The 15,503-nt window shown below is 41.6% G+C and overlaps 1 protein-coding gene across 1 annotated transcript in view; it reads left to right on the forward strand.

Annotated features, from left to right (window-relative positions):
- Window positions 1-3,500, forward strand: part of AGXT2 (alanine--glyoxylate aminotransferase 2) — a 46,118-nt gene extending 42,618 nt beyond the window's left edge. The window contains 1 exon segment of the mRNA XM_032627152.1: window positions 2,379-3,500. Within this exon segment, the coding sequence (XP_032483043.1) occupies window positions 2,379-2,486 (108 nt within the window). The 3' untranslated portion in view covers window positions 2,487-3,500.
- Window positions 3,501-15,503: the final 12,003 nt, after the last annotated feature.

The following is a 15,503-nucleotide window of genomic DNA, read 5'->3' on the forward strand; positions in this document are numbered from 1 at the left end:
ATAATACAATCTAGTAAGCTTGCCGATAACCACACGAAGGGATAGTATACACTGCTAAATGCTTTTCATATGTTGACTCGTTTAATGCTCTCAACACACCTATGAAATAAGTACTCTTATCCTTATTTTACAGATGAAGAAAAAGAGGCACAGAGAGGCTAGGTAAATTGCCCAAGTCACACAGTTAGTAAGTGGCAGAACCAGGATCCAAATTCAGGCAGTCTGATTTCTGAATCTGTCCTCGGAGGAGAGTAAACCCGAGGGAACGAGACTGGAGGCCGGGAGTCCAGGTGGAGGCTAATGATGCTGTCTGAACTTGACCAGCAGCCATAGGGATAGAGGAGACATCCAGAGAGCAATGTGGCAGTGAAATGCCCAGGACTTGGGTATAAAGGGATGAGTGCTGCTTTGAACTTGCTCTCCTTCTATCTATAGACAAGTCTGTAGCTCAGAGGAAAGAATCGAGGTGAGGATCACGATTTGGGGGTCATCAGCATAGAAGTGGGGAGAGGAAGAAATCTCCTGGGAAAGGAGTCTAGATGCGAAATGCAGAGGGATGAGGATAGACACCTGGGTCACGTCAACTTTTAAAGGGCAGGTGGAATAAGAGGTACCCAGATGGAGACACAAAATGGGTGGAGAGCTGTGAGGAGAGCTAGGAGGGTGTGGAGTCATGGGAGCCAGAGTGTGGGGAGGTTCTGGAACGGGGAGTGACAGAAGTGCCAAATGCAGGAGAAGGCCAGAAAGGATGAGGGCTGGAACGTGCCCATCAGATTCCCCAGGGTGGGGTCAGAAGGTTGATGGGACACAAACCAGGCTGCAATGAGTTGAGATGTGAATAGAGGGAAGGCAGAGTGGAAAATAATGGCCAATAGCATCAACCAGTCCTTTTATTTTTATAAGTTTGATGAAAGGAAGGATAGTATTTGTATGGTAGCTGGAAGAGACCAGGAGGGCCAACACATATTTATCTGTGATTTTATGTGTGGTTTGGATTTAGATTATGAGAGCTGTAAGCCTGCTTGTTTTTTTTGTTTTGTTTTTTGTTTTTGTTTGTTTTTGTGGTACGCGGGCCTCTCACTGTTGTGTCCTCTCCCATTGCGGAGCGCAGGCTCCGGACACGCAGTCTCAGCGGCCATGGCTCACGGCCCCAGCCGCTCCACGGCATGTGGGATCTTCCCGGACCGGGGCACGAACCCGTGTCCCCTACATCGGCAGGCGGACTCTCAACCACTGCGCCACTGGGGAAGCCCAAAGCCTGCTTGTTTATAGGCTGAGGGGAAGTTGAGGAGAAGGTGAAGATGCAAGAGAATGCAGGGATATTTCCTGGAGGGAAGGTGATGGGAGAAGCAAGGGCCAAAGGCACAGGTAGAAAATTTGGAGTTGTGTCGTAGATGGTTTGTTCCTTGAACCTTAAGCCTAGGATATAAGAATGCACGTGGGAGCAAGCAAGTTTATAGAAAGGTCTTGCTTGACAGTGTCTGAGGAGCGTGAGGCAAGACTGTCTATGAAACAGAGTGAGGGGTGTAGGAACTGAGTGAGGAAAGCGAGAGGAATGGAAATTAGAATGGCAAAGGCGAGAGGACCTGAACATTTAGGACACCAGCGGAAGTAGGACCCTGCATTCCTTGTGGTGTCTGTCCACCAGCGGTGTGATTTTCTTTCCCACTTCTCAGCTCTCTATGTTGGAGCAAAACAGTTCTATTAGAGCTTTGACGGGACCTGGGACTTGGCTGTGTGTGTGCAGCAGCGGAAGGGTAGGAAGGCAAGCAGAGTGAGGGGGCAGGTGAGAGAGGGGGTCATGTCCTCAAGCCTGTGCTCCAAGCTGGGTAGGAACAGGAGGACGAGATCTGAGTGGGGTGACGGACCTGAAGCTCATGGAGGGAGGAGGAGACTGAAGTTTTCATGCGAAGGGCAGATGCAGTGGGAATCAGAAATGGAAGAACCCCTAGTGAAGAGGAGGCCCGTGGTGCTGGCCTGGGGTGTGAGTGGGTACAGATGAAGGTTCCTGGCGTCGTGGCGATCAAGAAACTGAGACGCTAGTTTGTTGGGCTGCACACGGGGCCACAGAAGGCAACCTCGGTGATGGTCGAAATGGAGGGTAGATAGAGGTCTAAGACCTCAGTGGAGGTGGTGGAAGGACCAGGAGGTCAGCAGGTGACAAAAAGGAAAAGGGGCCGAGCGGATGGTACCAGAATTTTTGAGACTAGAGGATGAATGGCCTGGATACAGCACTGGAGAGGGAGGAGACAAACCCTTGAGGCAAACATAAGGAATGTCATGAAAACAAGGTGTTCGATTCTTAATCTAATGCATTTCCTTGAAGTCATAGTTGAGTCTATGATGATCCGTCGCTCTATTTTACTTTATCTCCTCAGACATTCCGCATCGCACCCTCGATGTGCATCACTAAACCAGAAGTTGATTTTGCAGTGGAAGTATTCCGTTCTGCCGTAATCCAACACATGGAGAGCCAAGACAAATAATTTTTTGAAAATAAAGAACCACAAGCCTCAAGAACTTCCCACTTATGTTCAAGGGTTAATTCGAGAAATTTCAGAACCACTGGTATAATTTGTAAATGGTTGACTGCCTACCGGCCATATTTGTTAATGGAGCTCCTGTTACCTTGAGAAAGCCATCCCTCAGGAAAGGATCTGTATCCCTAGCTCAGAGAATAAATCCTAATTAGTCTAGATTAGTTATGCTACTTTTATTCTCCTTTGCGGTGAATGTTTACACCTGATATGTGACATGATTCCTGCAGGAAAATCTTTTGGTAGAGGTGCCTTCAAGAAAAGATTTCTTCATCCTCTGCTCTTCATCTCCCGAAGAGATGTGTTCGTCTTGCATTGAAGCATCAGATGTCAGGATAGGACTGCTCCAACCACCGTCAGCCACTTTGCGGCCCTGAGGACAGAGCTTATTTGCTGAGGTTGGAAGGTGGAGCGAAGCTGAGTCCTTAGTGATGTCAAAGGGCCACTGATTTAACCAATCCTGGAGCCCCCTTACCTTGGGGCTTCTTGTTAGAAAATAAGTTCAATGCATCGCACAAGCCTTTTTCATTTAAGTTTTCTCTTATTGCAGCCATAAGCATCCTGGGAAATTATGCAGAAAATACCCCACATAGATAACTGTCCTCTCCTCTAAAATGTCTATCAGAGCCTCCTTTGTTTCCACTGCCACCATCCCACCCTGGACTAAATTCTCGTTACTCCTATTATAAGTCTCCAAGACCAGAAGTTCCCCAACTTTATAGCCATGAGAATGCACGTTCGTAGTGCTTCTTTCCCATATGTATGCACTATTTGTCTCAAAACTGACTTAATGTTTTTCCGTAATCTGACTTTTTTTACTTAGATGTATTGATAGTAATGTTTCTATCATTGTAATAGGTGAGGAATCAGTACTACTTGTCACAACTGGAAAGTGCACATAAAATAGAGTGAACACAAAACGATGTAATTCAGGTCTAGCAAAATACAGTTTCTTGAAGACGTTCTCAGCCTGAGGCTTGTTCTCTCTTTGTTCAAAAGGGAATTTAGGGGGAAAAAAAGAGCTTACAGAGTGTTTGAGGGGTGTAAAAAGATACTGGCAAGCTGAGTCCCTCTCCTTAACACAAACAGAAGATCCACAGAACTGAATGGGAAGTAACTTTCTCAGCATGTAATTTGATGTTTATTTAAGCTGTGTCCCAGTTTGAAGCCACGTCCTAATGGTTTACCCCTGAGGTGTCTCTTCCGCTAAGATAACCTACACCTCACTGCCAGATTTGTCTCCCTCGGGCATTGACTTAAACATGTCCTTCTCTTGCACAAAACCTTCCGGTGGCCCCCCATTACCCCCCAGATAAGATCAAAACCCCTATAAGAAGGAGCTTAATGCCTTAAGCTTAAAAACTAGAGAACTATGAAAATAGCAATTTTTTCCTTTCAAGCCACATTTCCCTTCTTTCCTTCACTACAGAGTCTCCCAAGAGCAGCCTTTGTGCTCCTGTATGCTTCCTTGCTTCCCGTTCATGCCTCAACAACTAAGACCCCATTCTGGCCTCTCGTTCCTTGACAAGTGCTTTCTCAAAAGGCCACCAGTGACTTCCTTACGGCCAAAACTTAGCGTTTCCTTTGAATGTGCTTTCTCAACAACTGCTCCTTCTTGAGTTGATTCCCTCGGCTTCTGCAATGTGGTCCTTTTATCTTAGATGGCACCTTCTTAGTCTCCCCTGGCAACTCTTCCACGACAGGGTTCTGTCCTGGGCCATCTCTTCCTCCACGCTAGACCCTCTCCCTATGGGCAACCTCATCCACTTAGGAGATTTCCCCTATCTCGACTATACCGATGACTTGCAAATATTCATCTTCAGTCTCAACGTTTTTGCTGAACCCCAACTCCAAGGTTCTAACTGTCTGGACACCTTCATTTGGATGTCACAAGGACACTTCAAATTCAACATTTCTAACACAAAACACACTAAATTTCTCTCCTACAATGAATTCCTTCTTGATTAATGAGGCTTTTCTCTCAGTCTCATCATTTAGGGCATTATTTTTCTCCAAGTTATCTTTTTGCCTCTCATATGACTAAGTCTCATAAATACTTTCTCCAACATAATTTTTCCAGTATGGCTCATTTATACCAAAACTGCCTTAATTTGTGCCGTCATCTTCTTTCCCGAACTATTTCAACCACCTCCTAACTGGTATTCTGGACGCCTTCCCAATCCATTCTCTACACTAATTCCAAAGCCAGTTAATTAAAGGAAAAGTATGATCCCACCTCTTTTGAAAGCTTTGAGGGCTCCCTATTACTCATGGAAAAAAGTCCAAATTCCAACTATTATGGCATTCAAGACCCTTCACAACTTGTCCCCAGACCAAGTTTTCATGTTTTACTCCCTTTGTTCCTTTCATGTCATGTATATTGGTTCTTAGCTCCTATAATTCACTCTGCCTGGTACGTTCTTCTGCTCTTCTTTGTGAGTGAAAATTATGAGATCAGGGAGATTGGACAAGAAAGGCAACACTTCTTTGTTATTCTTCAAGGCCTTCCCATTTTCAGTATTTCTTTCCTTTCAAGATAAAGAAAAAGGGGGAGGGATTTCCCTGGTGGCTCAGTGCCTAAGACTCCACACTCCCAGTGCAGGGGGCCCAGGTTCGATCCCTGGTCAGGGAACTAGATCCCACATGCATGCTGCAGCTAAGAGTTCACATACCATAACTAAGGAGCCCGCTGGCCACAACTAAGGAGCACATGTGCCACAACTAAGGAGTATGCCTGCTGCAACTAAGACTCGGTGTAACCAAATAAATTTTAAAAAAGAAAAAGGGGGAAACATTGAAAATAATGTTTATAATAACCGTTTAGAAATTTAATAAAATATGAAGGGAAAACAACAAAATATAAATTTAAAATAAAAACAAAAAAAGGTTTCATGCTTAGGCCAAGATCCCTGCCAGGACACCCTCTCCTGGAGGAAGGACGCTGAGGGATTTAATTGTTCAGATAAATTCATAGGACATATTCCTTGTGGCTTCCTGAGTCCTACAGGATCTTGTATACATCTAGGAGTACACCCTGTTAGTCTCCCACCTCCTGGAATCTTTGTAGAGTAAAAGCCAGCAATGGAATTCTGAAATGTAGCCAGGTCCTAGGTCTCATTTCTTGACTATGAAGTTTGTATAACTCTATCTAAGTGCTTTGACCAGGATAAACTGCTCCTCTTTCTTGAAGAGCATTTGGGGATTTAAAATGTGTAAGCCATCGGAGGTATGGAGCAGAAAGGGCAAACATTGTGGCCTTGGAGCATGTATTCATTTCTTTCACTAGTTTATAAACATGATGGATTCCTACTTCTTTCCATCTGGAACCATGGGTAGGAGTTTAGCACCACCATTTCTTGCCCTTCCATTTTCTGCTCTACCCACAGGAGGTGGGATGTAAGCCAGCTTACATAAGACAAGAAGCCCACATGCTTGCCAAGCTCTTTTTTATTTCCTTTCTTGTTGAAACTGCCTGAAGTGAAGATAATGAACACTCAGCTCACGTAAACTTTTTCCACACAAGGAACATATTGACAGTTAATCATGTGATGAGAATATAATATTAAAATGTTAGCAACTGTTTAAAAACCCTTGACATGACAATCCACTCAGGAGGGAGTAATTAAAAAAAGAAAACATCAAACTTTGATTATACCATTAATAATAATAATTATAAAGAGATGTAAAATAACACTGATAAATTGGTAATACAGTAATAAACTATGCTCTTATTTGTGTTTTAAAGCTCCATCTTTTACATCAGTGTAGTTTTTAACTTTCCAGTAATTCAAAGTAACCTCAAAAGGTATCTCTAAACTATGGGAGGACTTGATCCTTCTTCCATCTTTAAATCCCACTTAAATCTCAACAACATTGTCCACTTCATCATCACTTAATTCCAGAGCATCACAGTCAAGTTTCAAAGGTAGGTTTGAAGACTCTGGTCAGTGCAGCAGCAGATTGCTCGGGTTAATTAAAGCTGAAGCCTCATTTCCAGCTGAGGCACAAACAGTAAAAATAGTGCAGCTTTGCCCATTAAAAACAGGAATACTAGAACAAAACACCACACAGTATCTCAACAAAAACAAAAGGGCGACCTAACTTAGCAAGAGTGAAGACACAGAACCAAAGGCTCAATTATGTCAATACCTTTAGGTTTAGTTCAGATAAAGGTAGGTCAGCTTGGTCTGACTGGTGACAGACGTAAGGAGTGTTGGCAGAACCAGCAGTGCTAGTAATCCAGGATGGAGAACATAGAGAGACATCAAAAACACAATTTAATCAAGAACTGGCTGGGGGGAGGGGGTCATCGCAGACAGCAACTAATGAAAACACGACATGCAACAGAGGGAGCCTGCACAATCTCTCCACCTGATTTGTTTTGGGCAAATTAACCTCTCTGAGCTGAAGCTTCCTTGGGTCCAAGAAAGAGGATAATATAATCCCATGGATCCCTTGGGAGGATTTAAATAAGCAAATACACTGACAGCTGCTCAATTAATATTAACTCTTTCCTTAGTGTCACTTTCCTTTTGAACTAAGAACTTCCTTAGTTGCACTTGGCTGTCACCATCTTGGGATAATGTTGATTCCTGTGGATACATCTTATCTCCTAAACAAACTCTATAAACTCCTGGCAAGGTGACCTTGTCTTCTCCATCCTCATATACATCAGGCCTAACACAGTGCCCCTCACTGAAAGGCAAAGACTAACTCCTGATGGTGCTGTATGCATTTTACCCATAGGTGGTACAGTGCCACCAACAGCTTAAGGCAGCAATTACCCATCTGAAGTAAACAGTTAGCCATTTGGGAGCTGAGATTGGAAATGACTCTATGTTTGCAGCCAGGTGGTTGACAGGGTCTTGGTGCTCTGGCCGGGTGTCAGGCCTGAGCCTCTGAGGTGGGAGAGCTGAGTTCAGGACATTGGTCCACCAAACACCTCTCAGCCCCATGTAATATCAAACAGCAAAAGCTCTCCCAGAGATCTCCATCGCAACGCTAAGATCCAGCTCCACTCAACGACCAGCAAGCTACAGTGCTGGACACCCCATGCCAAACAACTAGCAAGACAGGAACACAGCCCCACCCATTAGCAGAGAGGCTGCCTATAATCATAATAAGTCCACAGACACCCCAAAACACACCACCAGACATGGTCTGCCCACCAGAAAGACAAGATCCAGCCTCAACCACCAGAACACAGGCACCAGTCCCCTCCACCAGGAAGCCTACACTACCCACTGAACCAACCTTACCCACTGGGGGCAGACACCAAAAACAACGGGAACTACAAACCTGCAGCCTGCGAAACGGAGAGCCCAAACAGAGTAACTTAAGCAAAATGAGAAGACAGAGAGAAACACACAGCAGATGAAGGAGCAAGGTAAAAACCCACCAGACCAAACAAATGAAGAGGAAATAGGCAGTCTACCTGAAAAAGAATTCAGAGTAATGATAGTAAAGATGATCCAAAATCTTGGAAACAGAATGAAGAAAATACAAGAAACATTTAACACAGACTTAGAAGAACTAAACAGCAAACAAACAATGATGAACAACACTATAAATGAAATTAAAAATTCTCTAGAAGGAATCAATAGCAGAATAACTGAGGCAGAAGAACAGATAAGTGACCTGGAAGATAAACTAGTGGAAATAACTACTGCAGAGCAGAATAAAGAATAAAAGGAATTGAGGACAATCTCAGAGACCTCTGGGACAACATTAAACACACCAACATTCAAATTATAGGGGTCCCAGAAGAAGAAGAGAAAAAGAAAGGGACTGAGAAAATATTTGAAGAGATTATACTTGAAAACCTTCCTAATATGCGTAAGGAAATAGTCAATCTTAAGTCCAGGGAGCGCAGAGAGTCCCATACAGGATAAATCCAAGGAGAAACACGCCAAGACATATGTTAATCAAACTATCAAAAGTTAAAAACAAACAAAAAATATTAAAAGCAGCAAGGGAAAAGCAACAAATAACATACAAGGGAATCCCCATAAGGTTAACAGCCGATCTTTCAGCAGAAACTCTGCAAGCCAGAAGGGAGTGGCAAAACCTATTTAAAGTGATGAAAAGGAAAAACCTACAACCAAGATTACTCTACCAAGCAAGGACCTCATTCATATTTGACGGAGAAATTAAAACCTTTACAGATAAGCAAAAGCTAAGAGAATTCAGCACCACCAAACCAGCTCTACAACAAATGCTAAAGGAACTTCTCCAGGCAGGAAACATAAGAGAAGGAAAAGACTTACAATAACAAACCCAAAACAATTAAGAAAATGGTCATAGGAACATACATATCGATAACTACCTTAAATGTAAATGGATTAAATGCTCCAACCAAAAGACGTAGACTGGCTAAATGGATACAAAAACAAGACCCGTACGTGTGCTGTCTACAAGAGACCCAATTCAGACCTAGGGACACATACAGTCTAAAAATGAGGGGATGGAAAAAGATATTCCATGCAAATGGAAATCAAAAGAAAGCTGGAGTAGCAATTCTCATATCAGACAAAATAGACTTTAAAATAAAGACTATTACAAGAGGCAAAGAAGGACACTACATAATGATCAAGGGATCAATCAAAAAGAAGATATAACAATTGTAAATATTTATGCACCTAATATAGGAGCACCTTAATACATAAGGCAAATGCTAACAGCCATAAAAGGGGAAATTGACAGTAACACAATCATAGTAGGGGACTTTAACACCTCACTTTCACCAATTGACAGATCATCCAAAATGAAAATAAATAAGGAAACACAAGCTTTAAATGATATTTTAAACAAGATGGACTTAATTGATATTTATAGGATATTCCATCCAAAAACAGTAGATTACACTTACTTCTCAAGTGCTCATAGAACATTCCCAGGATAGATCATACCTTGGGTCACAAAGGAAGCCTCAGTAAATTTAAGAAAATTGAAATTGTATCAAGTATCTTTTCTGACCACGACGCTATGAGACTAGAGATCAATCACAGGAAAAAAATCTGTAAAAAATAAAACACATGGAGGCTAAACAATACACTACTAAATAACCAAGAGATCACTGAAGAAATCAAACAGGAAATCAAAAAATACCGAGAAACAAATGGCAATGAAAACATGATAACCCAAAACCTATGGGATGCAGCAAAAGCAGTTCTAAGAGGGAAGTTTATAACAATACAGTCCTACCTCAAGAAAGAAGAAACATCTCAGATAAACAACATAATCTTACACCTAAAGCAATCAGAGAAAGAACAGAAAAACCCCAAAGTTGGCAGAAGGAAAGAAATCATAAATATCAGGTCAGAAATAAATGAAGGAAATGATAGAAAAGATCAATAAAACTAAAAGTTGGTTCTTTGAGAAGATAAACAAAATTGATAAACCATTAGCCAGACTCATCAAGAAAAAAAGGGAGAAGACTCAAATCAATAGAATTAGAAATGAAAAAGGAGAAGTAACAACTGACACTGCAGAAATACAAAGGATCATAAGAGATTACAACAAGCAACTATATGCCAATAAAATGTACAACCTGGAAGAAATGGACAAATGCTTAGAAAGCACAAACTCCTGAGACTGAACCAGGAAGAAATAGAAAATATAAACAGACCAATCACAAGCACTAAAATCGAGACTGTGATTAAAAATCTTCCAACAAACAAAAGCCCAGGACCAGATGGATCCACAGGTGAATTCCATCAAACATTTAGAAGAGAGCTAACACCTATCTTTCTCAAAATCTTCCAAAATATAGCAGAGGGAGGAACCTTCCTGAACTCATTCTATGAGGCCACCATCACCCTGATACCAAAACCAGACAAAGATGTCACAAAAAAAGAAAACTACAGGCCAATATCATTGATGAACATAGATGCAAAAATCCTCAACATAATACTAGCAAACAGAATCCAACAGCACATTAAAAGGATCATACACCATGATCAAGTGGGGTTTATTCCAGGAATGCAAGGATTCTTCAATATATGCAAATCAATCAATGTGATATACCATATTAACAAACTGAAGGGGAAAAAACATAAGATCATCTCAGTAGATGCAGAAAAATCTTTCAACAAAATCAATACCCATTATGATAAAAACCCTCCAGAAAGTAGGCATAGAGGGAACTTACCTCAACATAATAAAGGCCATATATGACAAACCCACAGCCAACATCATTCTCAATGGTGAAAAACTGAAACCATTTCCTCTAAGATCAGGAATAAGACAAGGTTGTCCACTCTCACCACTATTATTCAACATAGTTTTGGAAGTTTTAGCCACAGCAGTCAGAAAAGAAAAAGAAATAAACGGAATCCAAATCAGAAGAGAAGAAGTAAAACTCTCACTGTTTGCAGATGACATGATACTATACATACATAATCCCAAAGGTGCTACCAGAAAACTACTGGAGTTAATCAATGAATTTGGTAAAGCAGCAGGATATAAAATAATTCCACAGAAGTCTCTTGCATTCCTATACACTAATGATGAAAAATCTCAAAGAGAAATTAAGGAAACACTCTCATTTACCACTGCAACAAAAAGAATAAAATACCTAGGAATAAACCTACCTAAGGAGACAGAAGACCTGTATGCAGAAAACTACAAGACACTGATGAAAGAAATTAAAGGTGATACAAACAGATGGAGAGATTTACCATGTTCTTGGATTGGAAGAATCAACATTGTGAAACTGTCTATACTACCCAAAGCAATCTACAGATTCAGTGCAATCCCTATCAAACTACAAATGGCATTTTTCACAGAACTAGAACAAAAAATTTCACAATTTGTATGGAAATACAAAAGACCCCGAATAGCCAAAGCAATCTTGAGAAAGAAAAACGGAGCTGGAGGAATCAGGCTCCCTGACTTCAGACTATACTATAAAGCTACAGTAATGAAGACAATATGGTACTGGCACAAAAACAGAAACATAGATCAATGGAAAAAGATAGAAAGCCCAGAGATAAACCCACTCACCTACGGTCAACTAATCTAAAACAAAGGAGGCAAGGATATAGAATAGAGAAAAGACAGTCTCTTCAACAAGTGGTGCTGGGAAAACTGCAGAGCTACATGTAAAAGAATGAAATTAGAACACTCCCTAACACCGTACACAAAAATAAACTCAAAATGGATTAGAGACCTAAATGTAAGACCAGACACTATAAAACTCTTAGAGGAAAACAGGAAGAACACTCTTTGACATAAATCACAGCAAGATCTTTTTTGATCCACCTCCTAGAGTAATGGAAATGAAAACAAAAATAAACAAATGGGACCTAATGAACTTCAAAGCTTTTGCACAGCAAAGGAAGCCATAAACAAGACGAAAAGACAACCCTCAGAATGGGAGAAAGTATTTGCAAATGAATCAACGGACAACGGATTAATCTCCAAAATATATAAACAGCTCATGCAGCTCAATATTAAAAAAACCAAACAACCCAATCCAAAAATAGACAAAAGACCTAAATAGAAATTTCTCCAAAGAAGCTGTACAGATTGCCAACAAAAAAGGATGCTCAACATCACTAATCGTTTTTCATGCCAACATGAAAGGATGCTCAACATCACTAATCGTTAGAGAAATGCAAATCAAAACTGCAATGTGGTATCACCTCACACCAGCCAGAATGGCCATTATCAAAAAGTCTACAAACAATAAATGCTGGAGAGGGTGTGGAGAAAAGGGAACCCTCCTACAAGGTTGGTGGGAATGTAAATTGATACAGCCACTATGGAGAACAGTATGGAGGTTCCTTAAAAAACTAAAAATAGAACTACCATATGACCCAGCAATCCCACTACTGGGCATATACCCTGAGAAAACCATAATTCAAAAAGAGTCATGTACCTCAATGTTCATTGCAGCTCTATTTACAATAGCCAGAACATGGAAGCAATCCAAGTGTCCATTGACATATGAATGGATAAAGAAGATGTGGCACATATATACAATGGAATATTACTCAGCCATAAAAAGAAACGAAATTGAGTTATTTGTAGTGAGGTGGATGGACCTAGAGACTGTCAGAGTGAAGTAAGTCAGAAAGAGAAAAACAAATACCTTATGCTAACAGATATATGGAATGTAAAAAAAAAAAAAAAAAGGTTCTGAAGAACCTAGGGGCAGGATGGAATAAAGACGCAGACATAGAGAATGTACTTGAGGACACGGGGAGGGGGAAGGGTAAGCTGGGATGAAGCGAGAGAGTGACATGGACATATATACACTACCAAACATAAAATAGATAGCTAGTGGGAAGCAGCCGCATAGTATAGGGAGGTCAGCTCGGTGCTTTGTGTCCACCTAGAGGGGTGGGATAGGGAGGGTGGGAGGGAGACGCAAGACAGAGGAGATATGGGGATATCTGTATATGTATAACTGATTCGCTTTGTTATACAGCAGAAACTAACACACCATTGTGAAGCAATTATACTCCAAAAAAGATGTTAAAAAAAAAATTTAGTCATCTGACATGCACGTGTGTTTGTATTCAGAAATATAAATTATATATATTTAGAAATGTATATATAATTAGAGACATAAAATATATAAAGAAATCTGTATTTGGAAATATTTATATATATATATATATATATATATACATACATATATTTAGATTTTGGTAATAAAGTACCAGAGGTAATTTTAGAAAGAAAAGGAAACCACTCTTGGATGAATTGTGAGGTCGTAATATCTGAAGGAGGAATCGAGAGGGCTCCCAGGCGTCTCTTATTCATCCTCCAAGGGGGCTGCGATTCTATGCGCTCTCCTCAGGCCCCCAGTTCACACCCCTACCCTTCTCACTCTCAGTAAGTGACTGTTGTTTATCAGAAGAACATTGAAACTATCCAGCAAGGATTCGGATCATATCACTCTCCTGCTTAATACCTGTTTGATGTCTTCCCTCAGGCCTGTCTCTGGCTTGCGTCCTGGCCTGGTGGCCCTGCACATTTCCCTGGCTTCTGCACGCCTGTCATGCTGCCCTCCAGCCGCCCCCCACCCCCCTGACTGTCTCAGGGCTGCTGCACTCCTCCCAGAGCCCTCAGGCTTCTTGACCTGCTACTTCTTCCTCATCCTTCACAGAGCTGATAACCACATTCATGGTCAGGTTATTATTTTACATAAACCTTCCCCCCAGCACACACATATTCTCCAGGATCTTACAGCTTGAACTGTTCATTCTCTTCTGGATTTTCAGTTTCTATATTCTTCTTTCTTCTTCCTCTCAGCCTAAAAACATGCCTCTTCCTCCATTTAAAAAAAAAAAAAAAAAAAAAAAAAACAGAAAGAAACTTCTTTCAAATGTATATCCTTTTCCTAAAAGTGATGCTTCTAAGAAAAAAATCCTTGGGGCACTTGCCATGCCACTTCCTCACTGCCACTCTCTCAGTACTTCCCAGGCTGGCTTCTGTGAACCTATTCTTGCAAAAGTGACCTACAACTCCTGTGATGGTTAATTTTATGTGGCAACTTGACTGGACCATGGGGTGCCCAGATATCTTATTAACGTTATTTCTGGATGTGCCTGTGAAGGGGTTCCTGGAAGAGATTAGCAACTGGATTGATGGATTGAGTAAAGCAGATGGCCTGCCCAAGGTAAGTGGGCATCACACAATGTGCTAAAGAGTTGAATAGAACAAAAAGGTGGAGACAGATTGGATTCGCCCTCTCTGGCTGACTGCTTGAGCTGGGACATCCATCTCCTATGCCCTCAGCATCCCTGGTTGTCAGCCCATCAGATCCCCAGTGAAATCTACACCAGCAGCCCCTGAGGCTCTTGGGTCTTCAAACTACAGCACTGGCTCTCCTGGGTCTCCAGCTTGCAGACAGCAGACCAGGGCACTTCTGTCTGCATAGTCACATGGGCCAATACCTTATAATAAATATAGATAACATATGGATATGTAGGTATCGATATATAACTGTATCTATTTCCATCTACATAGCTGTGCACATCATTATACACTTTATACACATATGTATATCATTATATACATAGCTCTATATATATACCTGTATATATATATATATCTCCTATTGATTCTGTTTCTCTGAAAAATCCTGACTAATATAACCTTCTAACTGCCAAATTCAGCCCTCACCTCACTTAGCATCTCTGTGGCATCCGAGACTGGTCATCTTCCTCTCCTATTTTATTTTAATGGCACCATGGTCTTCCAATCTTGTACTACCTCTTTATGTTTTAAGATTTTTTTTTTTTTTTTTTTTTTGCAGTATGCGGGCCTCTCACTGTTGTGGCCTCTCCCGTTGCAGAGCACAGGCTCTGGACGCGCAGGCTCAGCAGCCATGGCTCACGGATGCAGCCACTCCACGGCATGTGGGATCTTCCCGGACCGGGGCATGAACCCATGTCCCCTGCATCGGCAGGCGGACTCTCAACCACTGCGGCACCAGGGAAGCCCTAAGATTTTTTTTTTTGATGTGGGCCTTTTGTTTTTTTTTTAAGTCTTTATTGAATTTGTTACAATATTGCTTCTGTTTTATGTTTTGGTTTTTTGACCACAAGGCATGTAGGATCTCAGCTCCCCCACCAGGGGTTGAACCTGCACCCCCTGCATTGGAAGGTGAAGTCTTAACCAGTGGCCCTCCAGGGAAGTCCCTCGTACTACCACTTTAGTCTTTTTCATTCTCATACATTGGTTTTTGTTTAGTTTGCTCCTTAATGCTGGTGTACCCGCAGGATTTTTTTCTTGACCTCTTTTTTCCCTTCTCCATATACTTTGTCTGGGTGAGTTCATCCATTATCCATGATGGCTTTACTATCTAGATGCTGATGATTCCCAAGCACATCTCCAGGGCAACCTCCTTCTGGCCTACAGATTCGCATTGTCAGCAGTTCTTTGAACATGTTCCCTGGGTACCTACTGAGTTCTCTTCCTCCCCCCTGGAGCACATATGCTCTCCTGGCCTCA

Source organism: Phocoena sinus, chromosome 3 (genome assembly GCF_008692025.1).
Source record: "Phocoena sinus isolate mPhoSin1 chromosome 3, mPhoSin1.pri, whole genome shotgun sequence".
Taxonomy (NCBI): Eukaryota; Metazoa; Chordata; class Mammalia; order Artiodactyla; family Phocoenidae; genus Phocoena; species Phocoena sinus.